This window comes from Syngnathoides biaculeatus, chromosome 3, assembly GCF_019802595.1.
Source record: "Syngnathoides biaculeatus isolate LvHL_M chromosome 3, ASM1980259v1, whole genome shotgun sequence".
Lineage (NCBI taxonomy): Eukaryota > Metazoa > Chordata > Actinopteri > Syngnathiformes > Syngnathidae > Syngnathoides > Syngnathoides biaculeatus.
The window spans coordinates 33199470-33226036 of record NC_084642.1 but is presented as its reverse complement, the minus strand read 5'-3'; the positions used below and the strand labels follow the sequence as shown (position 1 = coordinate 33226036).

Here is a 26567-nt window from a genome sequence, read left to right as displayed (position 1 = left end):
TTTTGATATTTAAAAAAAAAAAAACATTTACGTTGTTGGGAGGTGGCACCGTAGCGCAGCTGGAAAGGGTTAGCCTCACGTTTCTGAGGTCCCAGGTTCAATCCCAGACCCCCCTGTGCGGAGTTTGCATGTTCTCCCAGTGCCTGTGTGGTTTTCCTCTCACATTCCAAAAAACATGCAACATTAATTGGACACTCTAAATTGCCCCAAGATGTGATTGTGAGTGCAACTATTGACTGTCTCCATGTGGCCTGGGATTGGCAGGCAACCAGCTCAGGGTGTACCCCACCTCCTGCCGTTGACAGCTGGGATAGGCTCCAGCATCCCCCGTGACCCTTGTGAGAATAAGCGGCAAAGGAAATGGATGGATGGATTTACACTGTCAAGTCAACAACTGCATGTTTTGAGACTAAAAATGGTTTCATCTAATTTGTGAATTTGGGGCAAAGTACCCGTACGGTAAAATGTAAATTTAGAAAAAGCGATCAGTTCAAATGCACCATGCTACTACTCTACAGTTAAAGAGCAGATCTCACTTTATTGGCGACGCTACTGCCTGGTACACATAATACGACCAGTTTTGCGCCTTCCCAACCAAGGATGAAAAGTGAAAAAAAGGCTACTTTATTTTTTTTACGTGTATCCTGTAGTCTAAAACATGTCATTTTTTCCTGATAATAGAGTCCATCTCCAGAATCATGTTTCCATGAATTACTTCACAAAATATAATGTAGCTAATCAAAAAGCAATCTGACTGAGGAACAAGGAAACGGCCATACATGAAAACAGACATGTCCTACCCAATGTTGTAATTTGTGTACGTGGCTTCATCAGAGAGCAAGAAGCATTTTCCAAAGCACGGGTTGTGAGCAACATCACCACTCCACAACATTCTCACCGTTAATCCCTTCAGAAACAATCGTGAAACATGGCCAAAACACATCATGTTTTGTTAGATCATTATTAGTGATGCAAGATTTTTGTCTTGGTCAACGAGATTTGAGGATGGTGGTGGACCAGAATCTTTGTGTGCCGTTTTGTTTTGACATTATGGGAGCGCACCAAATACAATACAACCCCCCCCCAAAATGCCCAATTTGTTGTCTTCAGATGGCTGGGGAATCTGGAATCAATAACCTTTTAAGATTCAAAAAGGCGTTATCATCATGAGTCTTGCATGCATGAATAGTATTATTTACAAGAGGATGAGGGCCACTTGTGTGTTCACAAAAAAATTATTTAATAGCCTGTAAGCAAAGTCCTTGGCATTTCAAACACTTTCCTACCGCTGTCAACTGAAAACAAAAATGGCATCCTTGCGAGTGTCCAAAAGTTGGGGTGAAGAGTACAAATGCCTGATTAAACTTTTTGTGAAATATCTCAGCAGATCATCCAAGAAGGAAAAAATATGAAAAACAAACATTTCCGTTGATGTGTCAACTAAGCTATTTTAGACTACTCCGCTGCAAAGTGATGACTATTCCACTGTAAAATAGTCATCAATGTAAGACCACTGTATATTGTCCTAGCCTTACTCCATTACCAAATAACACTGAGCATACTGTTTGTTTTGGATTGCTAGGAAACGTTATCCAAAATTCTGTAATAATCTGTTTGTAGAGGTGGTCCATGACATTAAGGATGCAAGCTGTGAATTCTGATTCATACTGATGTCCAAAGAAGAAGGTCAGTATGTTTCGATGAGATTTCACTGTTCAAAATTCACATTCAGAGAATGTCGATAGCTTGATGCCGCTTTCCGTAATCCAAAACCCGATCTCCCTGGATATCTCGATCGTCATCATCTGGAACAAAATTGCAAAAGAAAGACTTGGGTATTCATGGTACAAAAACACTACGAAATTTCACATGGGGAAAAAACAGTCAAATCGTTTAGCATGTAAAGTAGTGTATATAAAATGAATGTCATGTAATCCTAACCACAGGCAATGGATCAAATTGGGTGGCATATGAACAAAACATATTTATTAAGGCAACACAAACTAAAACCAAATGTGACCCCCAAGAATGAGAATGGGTGTGATTTTCAATGTTTCACGGAGAACACAGACAGTCAAACACGACGAGTGAGCTATTTTTATCTAGATGTGGGTCAGCTTAGACAGGTGTGTTAGCTAAAAATGAAGCACAGGCAGGAGATGGTGAGTGAATCACATTCACAGAACCCAGAGTTCCTTGGTCTGGTTTCCTCAGTCGAAGACAAATTTTTGTTTAGTTGCTTACTGTGCCTTTCTTTTTGCTCATTTTGAACCGCATACCTTGCAGGTCTTCTTTGAGGTCAGAAATATGATGTTATGCACATCTGCTTGATGATGGATTCAAGGACCAAACTCATGGCAATGTGAGCTACTCTAATCACAAACTGCTGGGGAAAATGCTGGAGGGAGGGTTGGCAGCAGAAGAGGAGGGGAGTGGGGGCGCAAGCGAGGAATGGTGAATACACATCTGGACAAGCAGTCCAGTCCCCCGACCTGGCTCACCTTGAACGTCTTCCTCCCCACCATCACCATCCTCTTCCTCATTGTAGGCCAGCTCAGCCTGCTTGTCAGCTTCATACTCACCCACATTGCCATCGTCCCCATTATAGTCCGCTAGCTTAGAGCCATGTTGCGGATCTACTGGGGACTCGATCTCGTCAAAGAACCGGCCTGCAGGAGGCAGAGAAGGGGGCCTCATCAGGGAGAAATGAAGGCAACCAAAGGGACAGTCGAAGTGGTTGATGGGTTGAAGGATCAAGTGGAAAGGAAACGAGAATGAATAAATAGTGTTTGATGAAAAAAAGTGTTACACAGCATGACAGCGACATGTTTGTCTCACTTGCATTTGTTAAATGCAGCCCCACTGAATTAAATACTGTGTGCCCTCGCCCATTCGCGGCCCCGCATATTGCTCTAAGTTGTTTTTTATTTTTCCCATTATGTACCATATTTTCACATTTATAGGGTGCACTGAGAGATTGGAAATTCTTTCCCAAATAGACGTGGTGCCTTACAATGTGGCACGTCTTATGTTCACATTGAGGTCCGACATTTGTAAATGTTGTTCTGTTACTTGTCCAATGACATACACTTGAACACACTGTTTACGTTGTTAGCTTGAATGCTCACGTTTTTGCGTATGTAAGGTACCAATTGATGGCGCTCACAAGGCAGTGAGGAATAATTGCATTTTACATCTGTAAGCAGAAGAAGCTAATATTGCCCAACACTTAAGTGTAGCCAGGTCATTATTCAAGACAAATAAAAGAATGACACAAAACATGCACTATAAATGCTATGTACATCCTCCCATTATGCTGGATCTAAGTAGTTTCTAGATTTGTTTGTAAATAGTTTTTAAAATGCAGGTTTTGGGTCAATTATTTTGACATTCTGTAATTTGTTCTATTATTTGTTAGTTATGCTATTTTGAATGCTGTAGTATGATCATTTTATTTTCAATGTTACACTTTGAGTGTGTGTAACATCTTGAGTAATGACCTGGCTACACTGTTAGTGCAGGGGGCAATATAAGCTTCTTCTCTTTTACAGATGTAAAACACAATTGTTCTTCACAGACTATCGAGCGCCATCATATGGTAGCTAAAACGTGCTAGCATGCATGCTAATATGTAATCAGTGAGTTCAAGTGTGCTTCTTTGGACAAGTCACACAACCGTATCAATCCAAATCAAAACTAACAGGTAGTCAAAGTTTTTTCCTTCTTGCAATTAAGTTATTAAATTCTTGATCAGCGAACCTAGTACTTTTTCCCTTGCATCGTCGTTGGGACACACCCTCACACCCTGCTGTTCCAATCAGTATTAGTGATATATACTGTTGACTATCGCATGATTCGTCAATTTAAACTGCACCCTTTGCACAAATGTCATTGCACTAGTTTATAACGGTGAACCATGAATGGGTAAGGGAACTCTGTATAAAGCTTAACATAATGTGGGGCGTTGATGCACTCTTAACTCCTCTAAACGAAGAAGACTATATCTTGCACAACTGTAACTCTTACAAGAAATACAGTAATTCCCTATGAATTGAATGTCTATTCTTTGTTCTTTTTAGTTTGTTTGTTGTTCTTCTCTGTACTCAACATATTGTACCAGGGTGGCACTGATTGTCAGAGTCAAATACCTTGTATGCTGTTGGATACTTGGGCATTAAAGCTGATTCTGATTATAGATATTGGAACGCACTGTGCACATAAAACACGCTGTCCATTTTGGAGAAAATTTAAGACTTTTAAGTGTGCCTTATGGTTGTAAAAATATGGTACATACATGGGTATTTTAATATTGCAGATTTTTGTTATTTCTCGGGGGGGGGGCCTAAAGGAACCCTATACTGCATGCTGTGTTTATTTGAATTTTATGTTTGCCGCTATTTAGCGAAGGCCAGTGTAAAACAGAATGCTGCTTTGATTGTAAGCTGTAAAATGGGGGGCAATTCTAATGACAGATTATTAAAATTATTTTAAATTGTATTAGGTCAGAATAGTTGCTAGTATAAGTCCAAGAGATGCTGAATAAACTCAAATGCATCCTTCAATTTACATATACAGACAATTAAGTAGAGGAACTCTATCGTGCTTTACTCTCATGCATTTGGGTGACTGAAAAGTTGCAAAAAAAAAAAAAAAAGCCAAACGCTTTCAATGGGCCTTGTTACCTATGGTATACTGGAGAACGTAATCATATACGGGATGTTGTAATCCTGGACATTGAGGATATAAACTAATCTTTTTTTTTTTAGTTAAAGTACTTAATTACATACAAACAACAGTTCATTATGAATTCAATTTTAATTATCTATCTGAACACGCCAGTGGAGGGTAAAACTCATGAGACATTGAGACAGGTGGTATTTAGGGCTAGCCAAGCCAATAACATACCTGAGCAAAATTGAAATATTTAATTGATCTTGGGAAATTTGAGGTAAATACAAAAAGATTTAAATGCAGAAGAATGGTGGGAAAAACAGCCGAGAGGTGAACACAGGGTTTTTAAGCAGAGTTCCAGATGGGATATTGACATGTGAGCCAGGCAAGAGAGTACTATTAAAAAACAGAAATGAGGAGGGAACTGGTTGCTGAGCAGGAGCCAAGCAGGAGGAAAGGATGTTCTGGGAAGTGTCATCCACGCGTCTTCTCTACAAAACCTGTGCCCCCAGTCTGATACTTCAGGCTGAAGGACTAATAATAAAATAAACACTATGACTTTGAATCCATGAATCCATCATGATGATGGACAAAAAAAAACAAACAAAAAAAAAAAATCCTTACTTTATTAATGCCCACTTCCATAATGTGACCAAATTGGAAATATACTGCAGGTTTCAAGATAAAAAAAAAATATAGTATAGATTTCTTAATGTCATGTTTAAAGTAGGGGTGACATCCCTATAAACATTCTAAAACAGATATTGTAATGAAAAATACATAACAGTATTCACTTCAATGTCTATACGAAAAAAAAAAAGGGAGCGGAGAGCGCGTCATCCATACACAAAGTTGCGCAATTGAGTGTCCCTCAACATCCAAGTGGTCGCCATATTAGTTGCATCCTCCGTCTTTGACGTCATCGAACTTCCGCCGTTGAAAACGCGCAGTGCCTGCTTTTATGGAAGCCGAACAACAGAGATATTCGGATTTTTCCAAGCCCCTTCTAACACAGAAGCTCTTTTCAAAAAGGAATACACCACACAACCGAGTGGTTACCAGGGCAATATTACGCTATTGTTTCGAGCCCTCAGGGCAATATTACACTACTCTTTCGAGCCATATTCAAATGATATGCCATCACGGCCAAACAGCATCCCGTCAGATCCACTTCTGCGGCGGAGATGAGCCATCGTGGCTCACTGCAGCCGGCCGGTGTGGCTTATGACAGAGCCGAGCGGTGATGCTTTGTGTTCACAGTCGAGCCTGCGCGCTTCATGGTCGCACTCGACTGAGTAAAGCATTCTCGGCTGGATTCTTCAGAGCTGCCCCCGTCGCAAAGCCCGACGCGCAGCCTTTGGGGAGGAAGTGACCACTGAACGCGGCGCCTCAGCTGGTGTGGCTGAGTTTCGGCTGCTGTGGTATATAAGGAGGGGGTGGGGCCGAGCTATGTTGCTTTTAGGGGTATGTTCAAAGTCGGCGCAGTACACGACAAGCACTTTTGAGACGAGGCTGAGTGAGACATGGTTAGTTGGGCGACGCGCACATCGACATTTCATACGCGGATCTTTTGTTACATTATGAGACAGATTACGTGGTCCGCCCCAAACTATTATTTTTTTTTAGTAGATGTATGCGCACATCAACACATTTCATACGTGGATCTTTTGCTACGTTATGAGAGAGACTGATGACGTGGTCCACCCCAAACTATTATTATTTTTTTAGTAATTGTATTCACACCTACCTGTTATTTGGAACCCACGAAGCTCTCGTCCTCTGCACCTGTCCAATCAATTTTTCACAACGAACAGGGTCCCTTTCAAACTTATGAAGGGTAATTCCATTCTCCCGAGTGTTCAAGCAATGTCCAGCAATGCAATGAGCCAGCATTTTGGCTAGCACGAAGGAACAACGAGCTAACTTCCCAGAGGTAAAACTAATGGAAACAAACGAGTCCACTAGGGGGCGCCTCTGTCTTGTACGTCACTTCCTGGTTCTTCTCAAAAACAAATCCCTCGAGAGGATTTTCATGGCGGGAGTTACAAAAAGCTGTATACGTCAAAATCATGTTTTGTGGTGAAAAAACACATGGGACCATATTGGTGTGGGTTTTTCATTAATAATATTCTAAAAATCATCCGTTTAATGACACTTGACCTTTAAAAGTGATTCATTAATTTAACCACTACAAAACAGGAAATGTGAATACTTGATAGTGTTGTTTCATTCGTAAACCTTTAATTCAGAAGAACGAATCTTTTAGGTTAACTAATTGAACCGAATAGGCTTGAGCGCCACCTTCCGCCATGAGGCGAGTGAGTCAGCTGTGAGCAGAATGGAACTGTTGAAGCATTCTGTCACTCACTTCTGACTCTTCGGCGAATGACCAATGAGCAGCTAGTATCCAAGCGGGGGAGGGACTTCAGTAAACTGAGAAATTCTTTTTCAGTAAACTGGTGTACAGAAGATCCGATTTGTTCATTGATCTAATTTTTTGCAATTCTTTTGACATAAGTGACTTGTTCATTGAACTTATCCATTTGTGATTCACTATGGAGCGACGTAATAGTACATTGAATGATTTATATCCACAAAGAACATACTCATGAGTAATTTTAACTGCAAGTCCTGACATCCTTGTCTGGATAGCTTTCACAAGCAGCTTCAAGCTAACGGCTAATTTTGTAGTCAGTCCAACTCTTGAAAACAAACACCCACGGGTTTTCAACACTACTTGTCCTGGTTAGATTTACGGAAGTGCTCGAGCCTATCCCAACTATTTTCGGGCGAGAGACAGGGTACACCCTGAACTGGCCACCAGACAACCAGAGGGCACATACATAGAAGCAAACAATCAATCACACTCACAATCACACGTAAGGGGAATTTAGAGTCTTTGGGATGTGGGAGGAAACTGGAATGCCCAGAGAAAACCCACACAGGCACGGGGAGAACATGCAAATTCTACACAGGCAGAGCTGGGATTTGAGCCCCAGTCAGAGCTGTGAGGCAGACGCTGTAACCAGTCCTCTACCATGCCACCTACATGACAACAACAATGCATATTCCTTCAGTGAACGCGTTGAGTGAACATGAACTTCAGGGATGCATCATTAACTGAATGAAGAAGCACTTGAATGATTTTGTGAAGAAGAACTGATTCTTTTGATTCAGTACCCTCAAAAGAACTGCCATGTCTATCACTAATACTGTACTTTATACATACTGTCCATAAAAATGAGATGACAGTCTTGTACTCATGATGTCATCAGTGCTAGAGATGCGCAGTACAATATACTCAGATAGGATTGGGCAGTTAATTTTGCATTTCCACATCCGACAGAAGAAAGGGCAGCAACAAAGATGAAAACTAAAAATAATATCTGTGCCACAATCCAACAATCATGTTGCACTTGCAAGATTATCTTCTCGCTTTGGTTCAAAAACTAACATTTAATAAATATGTGCTTTCAGCCGTACTCACTTTGGTGATGATGGAGTGCCCCCGCTGGGACTTGGTCTTTGCGGTGTGACTGGATGGTGTTGGGTGCCTTGGGAGCGTTGGCAGGAAATTGAATCCCCTTCAAGCGTTCACCTGTACCTCTGACATCTGGGGCTGACAAGAAAAATTAATAGATTTTCACCGTGTGACTACCAAGTCTCACAAACTAGCCCAGACATACAGGTGTAGTGCATGAGAACATTTTTTTTTCAAAATGACACCTTTAAAGCAGTATTGAATTTATGCCTTAAACAAACATGATTGTAATCATTAATCAAATTGTTGGAGAATAGATTTTACCCTGAAGTTGTCTTTGCTGTTCCCCCAGTTCATCTGCTTTGATATCTGACTTGTCTTCTTCAACTACTATTGGTTTGTCTCCCAGTTTGATGACACCTGGGGCAGCAATCACAGCTGCCTGGCCTTCTACTTTATCCTGCTGGAGCCGGGGCTGGTCAAGTGATAAGCCCTGTACCCCTGGGCCATCAGCTGCCCCAATCCCGGGTCCAACACCACCGCCAAAAACCACATCAGGGGCTTCGTCACGCATCTGAGTGATGGCTGGCTTCTTCAATTCTGTTGAATAATAGTGATGAAAAGTGTGGAATTTCAAAAAGCATGCATATACATACTGTCCAGCAAGAAAAGCAATGATTAGTCCACTCATTTAGAGCTCTTTTGTGTTCCCATTTGTCCAGTCAAACCTACAGGTACTTAAAATCCAGGCAGTGTTCTGTAACTTTATGAATGACATTTATTGAGAAAATATCGCCCTATATCACCCAATTAGTACATTACTTACCAAATTGTCCTTCATCAAGTTTTCCCACCTCACTATCTTCAATACCAGGCATCCCGGCATCACTGCCTGGCTTACCCATCACATCTGTCAGACAACAGGGGGGGGGTTATGGGGGAATTAGTTTTGTAAATAGTGCTAAAATGAACTGGAAATTTGGGACAATATAGTCAAGTAAGTCACAAGACATAAAAAAATAGTATGAAGTAAATATCGAAATGATGGCTGGTGGGAAATGATGACACTGTGATGCTGTGACACTGCCATAAATTATGTTGCCAGAAACCAGAAGTGATATCATCGAAAATAGAGCGGGGTAAATGACGTTGACTGGTGTGACGTCATCGGTTGTTGCCGGAAATCTAACAAGTGGCGGCATTCCTGCTACGCTGCCACTAACCATAACCCAAAGTAGAGGAACCCCCTGTGATTTGTAACACTTTTATATGCTTAACACGCCATGACAAGAAGCCACCTGTAATCTTATGAGTGCGAATTGGAAATGTGACAAATACTCCGCTAATTGAAGAATTGTGGAGGTGCAGGTGTGTGCTCTGTCAGGGTTCATACTCAGTCGGACCCAAAAAATTTAAGGGCTTTTTAGGGCCATTCTTAGGGGCTGACACGAAAAATTTAGGGCTGAGACGGATAATATTTAGGGCCGACACGAAAAATTTAGGGCCATCGTGGGAAATCAAGAGTAAGGAAAAAAAGACTCACTGTTCTTGGTTCATCAAAGGTTCCAGTACCTCAGTACCTGTGACAGTGATCACCTGTCGCCCCTTGTGGTAGTTCTCATTGATATGACCATTGTCAACGTCTTCACATAACAGTATACAGAAAAACAGATTCTAACTACAATTGCAACTATATACACAAATGTCTTCTACTGATGTCTATTTCAGCATCCCTACTCTAGCTCCTTGAGCCTACTCAGTGCCTCCTCTTTGTTGCTGCAGAGGCTATCTTGTCCTTTGCTCTGCCTCTGAGTGCATTGGCCTTGGTGATAAACCTCAGATTCCTCTTTTTTTCTGTCTCCTCACACAGCCTGTCAGCCTTCTCAATAAGTGTTGATATGTCAGTCTCTATTCTGGCTTTTTTGGCTTTGAGGCAGTAGAGATGAAAAGTGGGCAGCGATGCCAAATGTAGCCAGGTACGAAGTCTTCCTTTCCCCACAGTGGTAGTTTTTAGCAATGTCACTGTCTGGGAACATGACTGCAAACACTTTAGAATTATTTTCGCAATATTTATAACTGTAATGGCTGCAGATCACTTTTAAAGTCCACACGATCTCTGCCTTTAACGAGTCCGCCTTCGTGTATTGAACTACGTTCATAGAGCCTGACTTCTGGCTGGTTGAAGTCGATGGCTGGACAACTGGAGGTGCGCATGCACTGCTAGTACCACTGCCTGAAGTTGATGCTTCACTATCTTTATATTTTAGAAACAGATTCATACCAACGGAAGATGAGTCTTCGCCAAATCAGCGTGTCTCCTTTTTTTCCGGTGCGACTCCAGCGCTTTGACGCCCATCTTTCCTAGCTGGTAGCTCTGCTTGCACAGATGGCAGTAAAACATGTGCCGATCTTTTGCATCTCGTAGAACCCAGCTTCCAAACTCCTTACTTTCAACCCAAGCATCTTGAAAAATGCACTTCCCCATGATACAAGTTGGATCAATGAAAGACGTAACGAAGACGAAGTGAAATGCCGACTCACGGAAACGAACAATGGAATATCGACGACAAGATGGCGACTCGTTGTCAACACGGTGACTTCCGTTGACAATTTCCGGCCGTTTTAGTCGCTGACGGATCGCTATTTTTTTTTTAAATAAAAGATAATTTTTTAGGGGGAGAATTTTGGCAGTAGAGGTTCTCCCTTTGATTTTTTATAATTGAAGGCCTTTTTAGGGGCTTGACCGGTTTTCGCGGATTTTAAGGACTTTTAGGAGCCCCTAAATGCACCTTCGAAAATTTAGGGGTTTTTAGGGACGCGTGCGAACCCTGTCTGTTGACATGTTGCTAGAGGCATAGATCAGGGGTCGAGAATCTTTTAGGCTGAGAGAGCCATAAATGGCAAATATTTTAAAACGTAATTCCAAAAGAGCCAGCCAATATTTTTAAAACTAAATACAAGTCTATTTTTGCATTTTATGAAAGACCAAAACTTTAAGAGTACAATAATTCCAGTGGTGGGCAGAGCATAAGCACGCTATCATTATAAGACACATTGATAGGCTGCGATTTCCAAGGATGTCACTTCCAGTTTCGACCAACAACCAATGATGCCATAACCGGCGACATCACTCCCGGCCAGCCATCATTTTGACATTAAGTACATACAATTATTTTTTCACAATATTGTGTTGAACGCAAAACAAGCCCTTTCTTACAAATCGGTTTGGTCCTTACAACAGCAGTGCTTTGCTCTAAAAGATTGGTTATTGTGAAATGCATTGACACCACACGAAAGTGTAATGCACAGGCAGAACATTTGAACATGTTCCTGTGATATTATTTTAGAAGGTACAGTATTTTCTCTCTTTTTTTCAAGTTCTGACTGGTGCTATATGCAGATGTAATTTGACTGAATGAAAAAAGACTGAAAAATAGCCAGGGATCTGGGGGCTGCAAGCATGATCAAAGAATGATCACCAATTTTAACATGCAAGTTTTATCAATTGTATTATGAAGGAAATATATCGAGTACATCTATAAATAAATGCTATTCTGTTTTCAAAATGTACACAATATGATTGTTTATTGTTGAGGTGCATACATTTACCCCCCCAAAAAATCAAATACAAATTGAATTCAGATTTGCATTATGGCATGCAAGCGTACTTTCATAGCGTGTATATCACATCCATTCAAAAATGTTTAATTTCTTCTTTTTGTAAATGATTGAAACACATGAATTTGACAACAATTATTACCATCAAGTAAATAATACAGACATTTTTACAAGTAATTGCTTCTGAACTCTCACCTCGTAATTGACTACCCTGTCTGCAACTGGGGTTGGTTGTTGGCCTTGGTTTGACATGCGAATGTGCCAGCTCTGGAAAAGTTTGTTTTCGTTGCTTCCAGTGATGTGTTTTTGTCATTTTGCGTGAATTCCAATGCCTTGAAACCTCTTGATCCATTGTCAATAGTATCCTAACCCCATGTGCACATTGATTTACCAGGTCGATCGATTTTGCAAATGAACTCACTTAACAGTTGACACTTTCCTTCTTTCCAACTGTAGACGATTTCTTGTTCCATCCAATCCCATCGGAATCTATTTTTGACATATCTATCAATTTATTTCACGAGAGGCGTCTTTCCTTTCGATCACTGCCATCGTGTTGACTTCAAAATGGCCCCATGAACCGCCTCATATACAACAAGCGTTTTCATTGGTCAGGAGAAAAACATTCGACCAATCAACAGACGTGCATCTTATCTTCCACCTCGCTTGCAAAAGTTGGACGGAAATTTGAACGAGTGTAGATTCTGGCAAGGGTTAGGGTCGGAATAGTAGTGTCCACCAAATGTAAGATTCAAGGCCAAAGACGGAGAAGACGTGGGGATGCTGGAGGTTCTGATGATGTGGTCAGAGACTGAAGCCACTCACCACATCAACAAAGGTGGAAGACAGATGGAGTCGGAGTCCCTCAACCACTGAGGTTCAACCCCAATGCATTCCATTTCCACAAAAACCTCTCAATATAAGAAACCCATCATCAGGTGACAAATTTCCCATACTTTGATGCTGCAGTTTTGAGACTCTTGTGTGAAAACACTCAAATGGATGCAACCCAAAACCTGGAGAAAGGGAGGGAGTTCACCTGGACTAACATAAATCCAGATTAAATGAAGAGATTCACACCTGTACCTAGTTTACATTTTTTGCACATTTTGAGACAAAGAATTTGATTTTTTTTTTAATTGTAAATTGTTTTATAAATGTAAAATTTAAACTGTGACAATACAAAACCTGTTGTTCCTGTTCAATTGCATTGTTTTTCCACAATAGAACCTAAAAAATATATAATAATAATTTTGTTTTTTCCGCATTTCAAACAGTCATGACACTTGAGACATTTGGTAAATTGTGAATTACAGCTAGAGATAAAATCTTCCATTTTTCTGGGGGAAAGGGGCAAAAGCACTTATTCACAGGACATTTTCTTACCTTTCTACAGTCAAAATAAACAAAAAAGGCCAGGCAGACATTTTGAGGCTTGTGTGTTATTAACAGTGAATTAGTAGGAAAGTGTGAATTTAAGTTTACACATTGTTTTTGTCATACATGTCCAAATAAGGCTCCTCTGAAGCTAGTTATGTTTGACCAAGTTTTGTATCCGCTTTGTCCATATTTGGATAAGAGTGCTCTCTTTTCTCTGATTGGTTGCCTGCATGAAGAAGACCCACTGAGGGTACACAGTATACTGACAGTGTTGGCTCAGGAGCGCAGTTACGCAAATAAGCTCAAAAAATTCAAATGACTTGATTTCAGGCCTCTTGGCAGGAAACCATCTCGAACTCAGGAAAGCTTGGACAATGTTAATGATTATTTCACGTGCACTGAAGCACAACAGAGCCAACATCCCAAATACTAGAAAAAGTTGGTTTGAGAAAAAGATACCTTTAATGATAGTTCTTTTAATTTCTACAATTTTTGATATAAAATGTCTGCAATCTTCCAAACTGTTTCTATTGGCTTTTTGCAAGACGTCAAGTGTACATGACATCAGTACCTTTCAGATCTGGACTGTCACGACGGTGAGTTGCCATGGTACTGTACTCTTCAGGCAGAGATAGACCCAGAGCTTCCTCTGCATGTCTTCCAGCCACTGCAGCCTTTTGTGCATCAACTCCATTCTAAAATGTTTCCAAAAGAGTGCACATTATGAATGAAAAACGTGTTCAATAAACAATGAAAGTACAATAAAATCATGTCATACCATGCAATAAACAGTAAATGCTGATGTCAGGGGACAGATTGATTAATCCACGATGAATTAATGACAGCCAACGTAGTATATAAGAAATACTAACCAGTCTAAGCTTCACGGCTCTATCTTCTAGAGTCTTCTTTGATTCTTCGTACTCAATTTTTAACTGTGCAATCTGACGTCCACACTGTAAACTGGTGAATACACAAAACACGCTAGTATCAATCAAAACTTATAAATGACAAATAACAGCAATGAATAGAAAAAGCATTGAAAGAACGCTCGCAAGAAACACAAAGCAATAGTCATGACCATACCTTTCATATTCTAGCTTTCTCTCCATGGTGGTTGTATTCTTTTTAACTTCTCTCATCTGGTCTTCCTGTTTCATAAACTCCTGCTTCAAATCATTCAGTTGCTCTATTGGCCCACACGCATGCACACAATAACTTTTATTTATTAACTCGTAGTATCTGGTACCAAGCATAACTTAGAAGTTCTGTTAGATAACTTTGCGCCATTTGCTAGTCAAACATGTCTTACCTTTCAGCTTCTGGGTTTCTGTAATTTGGGCTGTGAGGTCACCCTGCAGTTTAACCTAGACAACAAACAGAACCAAAAAGGCTAAACTTGATTTTTATGAGACTGATTCCATTGAGGTTATTTAGTGAATGAACAAGCCTGGAGGTTATCAGGCTTGTAATTTGGGCTGGAGGTCATCCTGCAGTTTAACCTAGACAACAAACAGAACCAAAAAGGTTAAACTTGATTTTTATGAGACTGATTCCATTGAGGTTATTTAGTGAATGAACAAGCCTGGAGGTTATCAGGCTTGGGTGTGAGCAGTGAAAATAAATAGTTGTGATTAGCCAGAATTAATTCATCATTTAACAATGGGAGTAATTACTTTTTTCCACTCAGGACCAGGTTGTTTTGATTAATGAATGAAATCACCATTTAAATACATTATTTTAAGTTCACTTGGATTATACATTTTTGATATTTATATTTGTTTGATCTTAAAGTAGGGAAGTTATGCAGAAATATAATAATATGACAGGGTGGCCAAAAGGGACAGAAACAACAACACAGCAAAATTTACTAAAAAGTTACAGTCAATTGTATAATATCTCTTGATCATGTTGTTTTAAATTGTACATGGCAAGAAATTAATGCCAATTTAGGATAAACCTTAATTGATTGACGGACAGGACACAGCAGGTGAGGCTGGGGGACACCACCTCATCCACGTGTACTATCAGCACCGGGACACCCCAAGGTTGTGTCCTCTCTCCCCTCTACACTAATGACTGTACCTCATGGTATCTGACTGTCAAACTCCTGAAATTCGCAGATGACACCACGGTCATAAGCCTCATCAAAGACTGCGACAAGTCTGCATATCGACAGGAAGTAGCGACACTAGAGCTTTGGTGTGGTCACCACAACCTGGCATTGAACACAAAAGACTGTCGAGATGATTATGGACTTCAGGAGGCATACTTCACCACAGCTGCCCCTGACGCTGTCCAACTGCCTTGTGTCAACTGTCAAGACCTTCAAGTTCTTGGGAATTACAGTCTCAAAAGGACCTGAAGTGGGAGATGAACATCAACTCTATCCTCAAAAAAGTCCAGCCAAGGATGTACTTCTTTCGGCTACCATCAAAAAGGACAAACTCTGACTGCAACGGATAATCAAAACAACTGAACGGATTATCAGCACGAATCCACCCACTATTGAGGACTGCATGCACCGCGAACTAGGTCCAAAGCAGGCAGGATCCTTTCGGATTCTCCACATCATAGCCAGCAGCTCTTCTGTCGAGAAAGCGCTATAGATCAACGCAAGTCAAAATGAGCGGGTATGAGAACGGTTTTTTCCCTCTGGAAACTAATTCATTAAATTCTTGATCAGCAAATTTATTATTTTCTGCCTTGTGCTATTGTTGGGATACTCACTCACATCCTGCTGGTCCAATCAATATTACTATTACTAATATATTTTGTAGTCTATTGCACGATTCGTCACTTTAAACTGCTCCTTTTGCACAGTTGTGTGAAAAGAAAATGGACCTTGGGCAAGGTAACTCATTAGGCATCTAGATGAAAAGGTCAAATGACAATCACAGTTTCCACGATAAATATGTTACAACCCAATGGAGCACGTTCTGACTGAAAAATATACTTAAATGTTATAGCACAGGGTCGTATAATTGGTATATTCAAAGGTTCTGTGCCACTATTTTGAGTTTGACATGGCATCAAAGTTTTTACTTTTAAATACAGGGATGAGAATGACCAATTTGGAAAAACACTGAAAATGTCTATCGATGGGGGGGGTCGTTTGAATTTCCTCCTGGATATTTTTTGCTCCCATCGGAACAGTTTTTGTATGTGTTCGGTTAGACATGTTGATACTGTTTTCGGTCCTATCTACACGGTTACACTTTTTTCAAGCCATGCCTGTTTGAAACAGTTTTTGATTCCAGCATCCTTGTCAATTGCCCTCGCTCGATCTTCATCCTTTTTTTCCTTACACTTTAGCCATCGTAAAACTTTGAACACACCATCGCTCAGTTCCCACTAAGTCCCACGCGCCATTACTTGGCTAACTAACAAGTTACACTGCGATTTCTGAGAACAGAGAACACATATGTGTTCTCGCACATGGCAATGGTGAAACTCGATTAACCACTAACACGATTGAATCATTATACTGTATAACTCTGTTGTCCAATCGAGTAATCTGCCGCAAACAAGTTTTAATATTTATGTCCCAAAATGCAAATATTTACACTACCAAGCAAGTTAGAACGGCATATGATAGTCGTGCTTGTGCTAGCACTAAGCTGAACTTGCAGCTCGGAGCCCACCACCGAGAGGCAGGCGCACGATACCTTACCCCCTGAAATGTTCAAGGGATTTGGGCTTATCTCGAGAATGGTCATTTTGGTTGGAAAAAGTCGGAAATCCACCGATCGGTGGAAAATTCTCATCCCTGTAATTAGCTCACCAACACCGTTTTGAACGTGTCCAATGTTGTCACTAAGTGTACACGGGCCGATTTGAAGTTAACATGCCACCATACAAATTACCTTTGTGCCAAATTATAGTAACAGAAATTTTGACTTGGGACTTATTTACAATATGCATAGTGTGTTCATCTTCTGTATTATCGACAACAGGATGCATGTTTGACAGGTGAAATTGAAACAAACAAGGAAATAAATGGTGAACTTGATATGAAAAGCAGAAAGCCAAAACTAAAAATCAAATGACGTGTGTATGAAAATAATCTTCAGTCACTTGTAGTTTGGGCGTGTACCGTGAGGGAAAGCAAACAATTCCAGTCGGAGGACTGTAGATGAGTGACCAACAGGCAGGTTGAATGTGCATACAAATCTAAGCCTATCCATGTGAAACAACCAGGAAGCCAGAATGCAAATAAGAGCTGCTCCACTAATATGTTGTCTGAAAGTCTCGTCTCATAGGGCAGCTGGGATCAAGCCATGCTCAGAGGCAACTGGGAGGCATGAGGCACTAAAACGGAAGAAAACCAAAGCCGGGCCAAACTGGCAATGCAAGACATGAGAATTGCCTTTGAGGGGCATGAAGGACATGTGAAAAAAATCTACTTTGAATTCTTTATATAGAGTCTGAAATTCCTGCTGTGTGAAATTATGCATCATCAATCCATTTTCAGTACCCCTTATAACTAAGTTCGAGGGTATGCTGGAGCCTATCACAGCTATTTTCAGGCAAGAGGCAGGGTAGACCCTGAACTGGTCACCAGCCAATCGTGGGGCACATATTTAAAAAAACAAAACAAAAAAAAAAACGCATGTTTTGGGGATCTGGGATAAAGTGAAATACTAAAATAAAAATAAAATTTACTAAATAACCCTAATTCCATATAGGCTTCTGCCTCCTCACACAGCCTGTCAGCCTTCTCAATAAGCGTTGATATGTCAGTCTCTATTCTGGCTTTTTTGGCTTTGGGGCAGTAGAGATGAAAAGTGGGCAGCGATGCCAAATGTAGCCAGGTACGAAGTCTTCCTTTCCCCACAGTGGTAGTTTTTTAGCAATGTCACTGTTTGGGAACATGACTGCAGACACTTTCAAATTATTTTCACAAGATTTGTAACTGTAATGGCTGCAGATCACTTTTAAAGTCCACACGATCTCTGCCTTACGAGTCTGTCTTTGTGTAATGAACTACGTTTATAAAGCCTGACTTCTGGCTGGTTGAAGTCGATGGCTGGACAACTGTAGGTGCGCATTAGGGATCGCAACCGTTTACAAATAACCGGTTATAACCGGTTTTTGTTTTTTTAAAACCGAAACCGTAATCGGACTTTCGAAATCGGTTAAAATTTCCAATCATTTCTTCCGGTTCCGGTACTTCACATTGCGCTATTTTTTCAACATCATTTCCACTTTTTTCAAGTTTCGCTGTTAAGAGTAAAGTTGGACTCAAAAGAACATTCAGTTAAATCAAAGAAACATCAAACATGCCATCGAGGAAACACTCGGTATACTTTCATGCCCTTTCTGAAAGTCCGAAAGAAGAATGTCAACATTAAAACATTTTTACAAAAAAAAATAAAAATTTAACTTACACGAGTGCGTTGTTGAAAACCATATTCAACAAGCTTGTTTCTCAATATTGTATACAAACTACCCCATTGCCGCGGAGTAAATTAACGATCGATGGTGTAGCGCCGGAGAAAAGGAGTCGGAGGCGGAGTGTCGGACACAGGAACAAAACTTGTTTTATTGGCAGACATCAAAACACTACTCGCATAACGGGGGGAACTCTGTGAACTCATCACTCCGGAAGAGCAACAACAAAAACAGTCCGTGCGGAACCCCGCACCCCAACTCGAGGTCCCGCAGGTGAATTATGTAAACACCACTATGGTTTTAAAACCGGTTAATCGTTTTTTTGCTACAGCTGTTCGGTTAAAACCGGTTATGAAACTAAGTGTTTTTTTGCGTTCCCTAGTGCGCATGCACTGCTAGTACCACTGCCTGAAGTTGATGCTTCACTATCTTGATATTTTAAAAACAGATTCATACCAACGGAAGATGAGAGAGTCTTCACCAAATCAGCGTGTCTCCTGTTTTTCCGGTGCGACTCGAGCGCTTTGACGCCCATCTTTTCAAGCTGGTAACTCTGCTTGCACAGATGGCAGTAAAACATGTGCCGATCTTTTGGATCTCGACGAACCCAGCTCCCAAACTCCTTACTTTCAACCCAAGCATATTGAAAAAAAGCACTTCCCCAAGATACAAGTTGGATTGATGAAAGAACTATGCTACGTCGTAAGGAAGACGAAGTGAAATGCCTACTCACGGAAACAATGGAATATCGACAAGATGGCGACTAGTTGTCAACACAGTGACTTCCATTGACAATTTCCAGCTGATTTGGACGCCAGACGGATCGGATTTTTTATTTTTTTTTAAATGAGATTAATTTATTTTTTTGGGGAGAATTTTGGCGGTAGAGGTCCTCCCTTTGATTTTTTTTTTAATTTAAGGCCTTTTTAGGGGCTTCACCGGTTTTCGCGGATTTTAAGAACTTTTAGGAACCCCTAAATGCACCTTCGAAAATTTTGGGTTTTTTAGGGACATTTAGGGCCGTGTGCGAACCCTGTTAGTGCAAGGATAGGCCTGTCATACAAATAAATTGTATAGGATGATATAGTTTTCAGTGGAATTGTGAACAACTATCATCTGCCTCACAGTTCTGGGGACCGGGGTTCAAATCCTGGCCCCGCCTGCGTGGTGTATGCATGTTCTCACCCTCCCTGCGTGGGTTTTCTCCGGGCACTTCGATTTCCTCCCACATCCCCAAAACATGCATGGTATGTTAATTAAAGACTTTATATTGCCCAGAGGTGTGTATGTGAGTGTGATTTGTTAATATGTGCCCTGCGATTGGCTGACAACCAGTTCAGGGTGTACACCGCCTCCTGCCCGAAGATAGCTGGGTTAGGCTCCAGCCCTCATGCGACCCTTGTGAGGATAAGCAGCTCAGAAAATGGATGGATATATTTTTCCCAAAACTATCACGATCAGCATTAATATAATTGATTTATTTTGCCTCTGAAATCAAATAAAATAAGGCCTGCTGGCATCAAGATGCAAAACTGTGGTAGATGCGCTAAAGATCCTGGAGACAGCCCCTTCACCTGTCAAACGATACGTTCGCTGTAGTCAAGTGCTAGTTGAATAATGGGTTGCTGAGGTTATACTTAAGTTGTTTTTTCCCCACTGTTTTGTGTTAATTAGGAACTAACATACACACTGATTTTAAATTACATGCTGTGGTAAAGTAAGCTATTTATCTTCTTAGCTCACAGGCTAGCAACCATAATAAATGATTAATTTTCGCGTGTGTCCGTTAATTGGGGGCTAAAACACACACAAAAACTCAAAGCAAGGCGCTGATATAAATGACATCAACGTGGTGGAGCAAACTCTTTGGTCCCTTAACTTGCTAGCTCATTAGCTAGTTCATTAGCCTCGTGGGCTACCACACACAAACAGTATATTTTCCTTAAGTGTCTCTGTTGTCTGAGGTGTCTTTGATGTGTGCTGCACTTGAAGAAGGCTCTGGAGTACTCGGCAGAGTCAAAAACAGTCACAAAACAAGCCGACTAAGCAGCTCATGACACAGTCGTCCAACTCTCTCTCGACCAAGCACCACCTCACCACAACAATGACAATTTATCTAGTCCAGAAAAATTATCGTGTGCATTATATATATCAAATGATAAGTCGATATAATAATTTTTGTGACAGACCTAAGAGAGGTTCATCACTTTGTGAAAAAGTGTGTGAGCAAGTAGTCTGACAATCTAAGAATAATGTTTCTCAAAGTACAATTGCAAGCAACATATGATATTCATCATCTACAGTAGTTAATATTCAGAGAATCTTGAAAAATCTCTGCACATAAGAGGGAAGGCTGAAAACTATGGAAGTAAATTTGTGCCAGTAGGATTTGAATTAAAAATGCCACTGAAAATTTTGTCTTGTATATTTGGATACATATTTTGACTACATTTTAAAATTCACATTGTTATTTCAAAGTGATCATATTTTCAATAGCTGTATTTCAGTTTAACTTTTCAATGTTAACATATTTGGCATATAAAAAAAAAAACCTTCAACCTTTCAAAATTCAAACGCAATATTTTCAGTCTTCTGAGATTCAACTGGCTAAAATTCGCTGTCTGAAATTAAACATCTACATTCAGTGTAAAGCAGGCAGGGTTACGACAAAGGGCAGACATGGCAGAGTCCAACTCCCACTAGAAACGAGTCTGACTTATATCCAGCAATGCAGCCAAAACTCTCGACACCGGTCGTATAGGGACCAAATAGCCTGTATCAGAATCAACTTTAATGGCCAAGTGTGTAAAAACTCACGGGAAATTTTTCTCAGGCAGTCGGTGCTGCCCTGGTACGACATTCAGAACATAACAAGGAACAACATAGCATCAAGAACAAAGAACAAGCGACATTTCTGTTTATAACAACTATTCCTAATTACACTTGCAAGATGTAAAATCTATATAGATACGTGTGTTAATGTCAATTGTGCAAAGCGAGCAGTTTAAAGTGACGAATCATGCATGATTTCAAACCATGACGTCTTAGTGTATTATCAACAGTCACCTTGGAAACTGTGGTCCCAGCTCTTTTCAGGTCATTGACCAAGTCCTGTCGTGTAGTTCTAGGCTGATTCCTCACCTTTCTAAGGATCATTGAGACCCCACGTGGTGATATCTTGCATGGGGCGCCACTCAAATTGACCGCTATGTTTAGCTTCTTCCATTTTCTAATCATTGCTCTAACAGTGGACATTTTTTCACCAAGCTGTTTGGCAATTTCTGCGTAGCTCTTTCAAGCCGTGTGGAGTTGTACTTTTTTTTTCTCTGGTGTCTTTGGACAGCTCTTTGGTCTTGGCTGGGTTATAAGTTTGAGTCTTACTGATTGTGTGGGGTGGACAGGTGTCTTTATGCAGCTAACAACCTCACACGGGTGGATCTGATTCAGGATAATACATGGAGTGGAGGTGGACTTTTAAAGGCGGACTAACAAGTCTTTGAGGGTCAGAATTCTAGCTGATGGGCAGGTGGTCAAATACCTATTTGCACCTGGATCACACAAATCGTTAAAAAAAAAAATCATAAATTGTGATTTGTGGATTTTTCTTTTCACATTATCTCTCTCACAGTGGACATGCACCTACGATGAAAACATATTGCAATCATGAAAGAGCAAATGTGTCTTTGTAGTCTGATCCGGATATTAAATGTCTGTCCCACAGCCCTCACGTGTTTTTTTTTAAAAATAACTATCAGCAGTAAGATATTTAGATTACTGTATGTACAAAAAAAAAATCTACATACAGTACTGTAGTAATTATTGTGACAGGCCTATACACAAGGAAATGGAAGTCTCAAGGTAACCAACTCCAAGTAAAAAAAAATAAGTGGTTTGGTCTTCTGCAATGGTTACCAATCACAGCAAAATGTTTTCCATTTTTAAATTAAGGGGAACATAGATCCAGTTAGAGCAAAGGTTATTTGCATATCGAATATTAAGAATAAATCCAGATATATTATCTGCCAGAATGCCTGCGGATTTCCAATACAAATTACCTTGCAAACCCAATAAAATGAAGAAGATTATTTTAAAAATGAGTGTGGCACAGGGGCCTTTGTTCATAAAAAAGCCAAACAGAATAAATACCTAAGCAGCATAAGTGTGATTACATTTTAATTTGTTGTAGTAATTTGGGAAATGTGACCACATTTGGAAACAATTTTGAAACAACTGAACTCTTGGCTCAGTGAAAGGTGCCCGAACTTTTAACAAAGTTATTACACAAACAAGGAACTGCATGACTTTGTTTGTTATCCGCCAGTTGGCAGTGGGTGAAGAATCTGAATTGAATGTTTAAATCACAGGTGTCAGACTGGTGGCCCAGAAGCCACATTCGGGCCGCCACATCATTTTTTTATGTGGCCATCAAAAGCAAATCAAAATTGCTAATTGTGTTTTACACTCGTAATACCACTGGGATACCAATCACCCTTTTAAAAGAAAATAGCTGAAAAACATGTTTTTATATGCTTCTGGTTTCAAAACTGGTTATACACCAATGTGTTGTCTATACTCTATGCAGTTACAATATATGATGTAATTTTTCATTTAAATAGTTTCAGAGGTGTAGCGGCCCTTCGAGGAAAGTCATAACTTCAATGTGGCCAAATGACAAAAATGAGTTTGACACACCTGGTTTACATGGATTTGGCCGAGGACTCAAGAGTCAGATCTGGCCAGTCCCAAATTTTATGTGGTGAAGGGCAATCATGTCTGTCAACTTCCATGATTTTTGTGTAAATCTGTACCAAAATGTTATATTGTCATATCATTAATGATAACTGTTAGATGATATTAGCATTTTTGTCACCAAACACAAATGATGAGGCGATTAAAGATTTTTATGGTTTCAGAGTCATAATAACATGCTGAGGGAAACCATAACTACAATGTGGCCTGAGAAAAAAAAATGTTTGACAACCTTGGGTAGGTGTAACTGAGAATAGTGAATTTTTGATTACTTACATACCGCCTAAAATCGGATAATGTATGCCATAAGGTTAATGATGTTTGTATGTTGCCAAAAACGTCAGTGCAAACACTAGCAAACAGGCCTTGTATGGAAATGAAGATGTGGACAAGGGTAATGGGGTAACCAAAGATGAGCACTGCTGAACAAAGACTTTAGCTTAAAGTACTTGCAGTTCTGAACGAAAAGGAGCACCTGGCTCACCTTTTCATCGGTGCACTTTTTGACGAACGCGTCTCGGGCCTGCAGTTTGCCCTCCATGACGCTGTAGTCTCCATCCTTCTTGTCCAGCTGCTTCCTGTGCGTGTCCACCTGCGCCATGAGCTCAGTGTTGCGCTTCTCCAGCCGGCTCCTCGCCGCGTCCGTGCGCTTCACCCGCGACTGCACCTCCAACAACTCATCCAGCAAGCGGCCGTGCTTGCTGGACACGGTCCAGTAGTTGAACGCCAGTATGGCGATGATGGCCGTGAGGAAGACGAGGACGAAGGACGGGAGGCGGCCTCCTCGTCGGTTTGCGCCGAAGCCGATCATGTCAGAACAAATGGAAACTGTCACTTCAGCTTTTAACCTTATGGCTCAGAAAGAGAGAGAGAGAGACTATTGTCCCGCCGCGTGCTGCATCCGTGTACGTGACATGATGTTGTCTGCGGCAACCGCTCAAAAAGGCAAACCGTCAATGGTCAACCCGTCACATCTCTGGCGTCTTCCTTCCGCATACTGGGCATCTTCCCCCCCCTCTCAGTCCGCCCAATGTCAGCCCAAGAAGGACGTGGCCTAGCCCAGCTGGCAGACTGCAACGATGCACAGCGGGCGAGACGTGGAAGCGGATCTCTGCACGGCTCCGTGGCAGAGGCGCGAGCACGCGCAAACCGCACAGGGAACTGGAGCTAGAAAGCCCGCATCGACCCTCACTTCCTTTTCGCCCAAAGGCACGAAAACCTCCCGTCGCTAATCATTTGTCGTGCACGACTTTATCGCAATTACCTTCGGTTGAGAATGAACGTTAGCTCCTCGGACAGTGCTGCAGTCCAACTGCCGACAGTCGCTTGCTAATAGCTAGAAACCATGAGGGCAAGTGCGAATACAGTCCCCACCTATTCGAAGTTCATTTTCAAGACGGGCCAATACAAACCGCGAACTAAGATCCGGAATACGCGCTTTGTTTCCCAACGTCGGATTTCCTATTGGGCTAGGTCGAGTTCGCTGTGATGACCACAGCGCTCCCGCTAGTCAAAGCGGATTTTACTTTCAAAATAAAGGTGCCACGCGGTCTGAGTTGGCTCCGCTTCCTTTCCCCGAGTTATCAACGTTTTATTTTCTCTTCCTAGGAGAGCGATTTACAAACGTTATGGAGCCTAGGCACATGTTGTTGTCACTGTGCATCGCTGGCATAAATTGATGAAAAAAAAGGAGGTACTTATGTTAAATTTACCTGAAGCACAGAGGCGTGGTAGTGACTAACTTCTAATGAAAAAAAATTCAGGAAGTCACGCATGTCACGTAGTTATGTGCCTAAGCACATAAAACAGTGCAAACTTTCCTTAAGAATGAATGAATTGGATTGTAAAACTAAAGATGAAATATTTATTCTTATGTTTTGAAAAACCTAATGACATACTTTTACATATTTTAACTGAAAGAAAGTAAGTAAGAAAAACAAACGTCTCATCCAACTCTGAAGCTTTCCTCTAACTAAATCAATATTTCAACATTTCCTTTCATGTACGACACTTGTAATTCAGTCACTCAACTCACTGAAGTGTCAAAAGTATTGACATTTAATTTCTAAACTTGATCTTCTAGTATCAGAGGTATTCTTTTCCTTTCAGCTTGTCCCGTTAGGGGTCGCCACAGCGTGTCATCTTTTGCCATCTTAGCCTATCTTCTGCATCTTCCTCTCTAACCCCAACTGCCCTCATATCTTCCCTCACCACATCCATAAACCTTCTCTTCGGTCTTCCTCTCGCTCTTTTGCCTGGCAGCTCCATCCTCAGCACCCTTCCACCAATATACTCACTCTCTCACCTCTGAACATGTCCAAACTATTATTTTTTTTTTAGTAGCTTTATACACACCTACCTGTCATTCGGAACCCACGAAGCTCTCGTCCTCTGCACCCGTGCAATCCATTTTTCACAACAAACAGTGTTTCATGCAAACTTATGAAGGGTAAATCCTTTCTCCCGAGTGTTCAAGCAATGTCCAGCAATGCAATGAGCCGGCATTTTGGCTAACACAAAGGAACAACGAGCTACCTTCCCGGAGGTAAAACTAATGGAAACAAATGAGTCCACTTGGGGATGCTGCTGTCCTTTACGTCACTTCCTGCTTCTTCTAAAAAACGAATCCATCGAGAGGATTTTCATGGCGGGAGTTACAAAAAGCTGTATACATATATTTTGCGGGGAAAAAAAACACAGGCCCATATTAGCTGACGTTTTTTCATTAATAACAGTAAAAATAATCCATTTCATGACAGTAGCCCTTTAATTTTATGTTGCCTGGGTAAATGGTACAGTATGTGTACACAAATGGTACGTCCAAATGAATGGGGTCAGTGAGGTGGCTTTAAAATATCTTGGTTGTATGGGCGTGCATCAAGTGGCAACTCTCATTTATATTGACAGTCCAATCCAATTGGATTCATCTGGATCGCTTAGTGTGCAGCAGGCTTGAAATAACCTCTCATCCTCTCTGATAGCTTCCCAAAGACTTTTTAGCCATCATGTGTCACTGTCAAGTTGTAATTGTGGTTGCAATGTAGAAACAGCACCAATCCACAAAAGCTGCCGTTGTAACAAGTGGCTGGATATACGTTACATGATCAAAACAATCAAGGGGAAGTGGAAGAACTCAGAGGACTAATATTTCAGCATTTTTCTTGCTAACTCTAAATCCCCTTTACAAGCCACGTTTGCCATTTCAAAGTGATTATTTAGCAGATGGACAGGAGTTAAATCAATAAATATGGTGCAGAATGCACCTTCTGCTTTT

At 40.9% G+C, this 26567-nt stretch overlaps 1 protein-coding gene across 2 annotated transcripts; it reads right to left on the bottom strand.

The window, feature by feature from the left end:
* Positions 1-644: 644 nt before the first annotated feature.
* golm2 (golgi membrane protein 2) lies at positions 645-24965 on the bottom strand. 2 transcript variants are annotated; one of them, XM_061815491.1, is made up of 10 exons: positions 23778-24965; positions 14463-14517; positions 14237-14339; positions 14023-14113; positions 13722-13845; positions 8979-9062; positions 8477-8752; positions 8159-8290; positions 2502-2669; positions 645-1805 (listed from the first exon to the last, which is right to left on the bottom strand). In XM_061815491.1, the coding sequence occupies exons 1-10, from the start codon at positions 24102-24104 to the stop codon at positions 1729-1731; spliced, it is 1437 nt and encodes a 478-aa protein (XP_061671475.1). In that variant the 5' UTR covers positions 24105-24965; the 3' UTR covers positions 645-1728. The 2 variants fall into 2 exon arrangements, with proteins under 2 accessions (XP_061671475.1, XP_061671476.1); XM_061815492.1 differs by lacking the exon at positions 2502-2669 and having other exon boundaries at positions 649-1805; positions 23778-24959.
* Positions 24966-26567: the final 1602 nt, after the last annotated feature.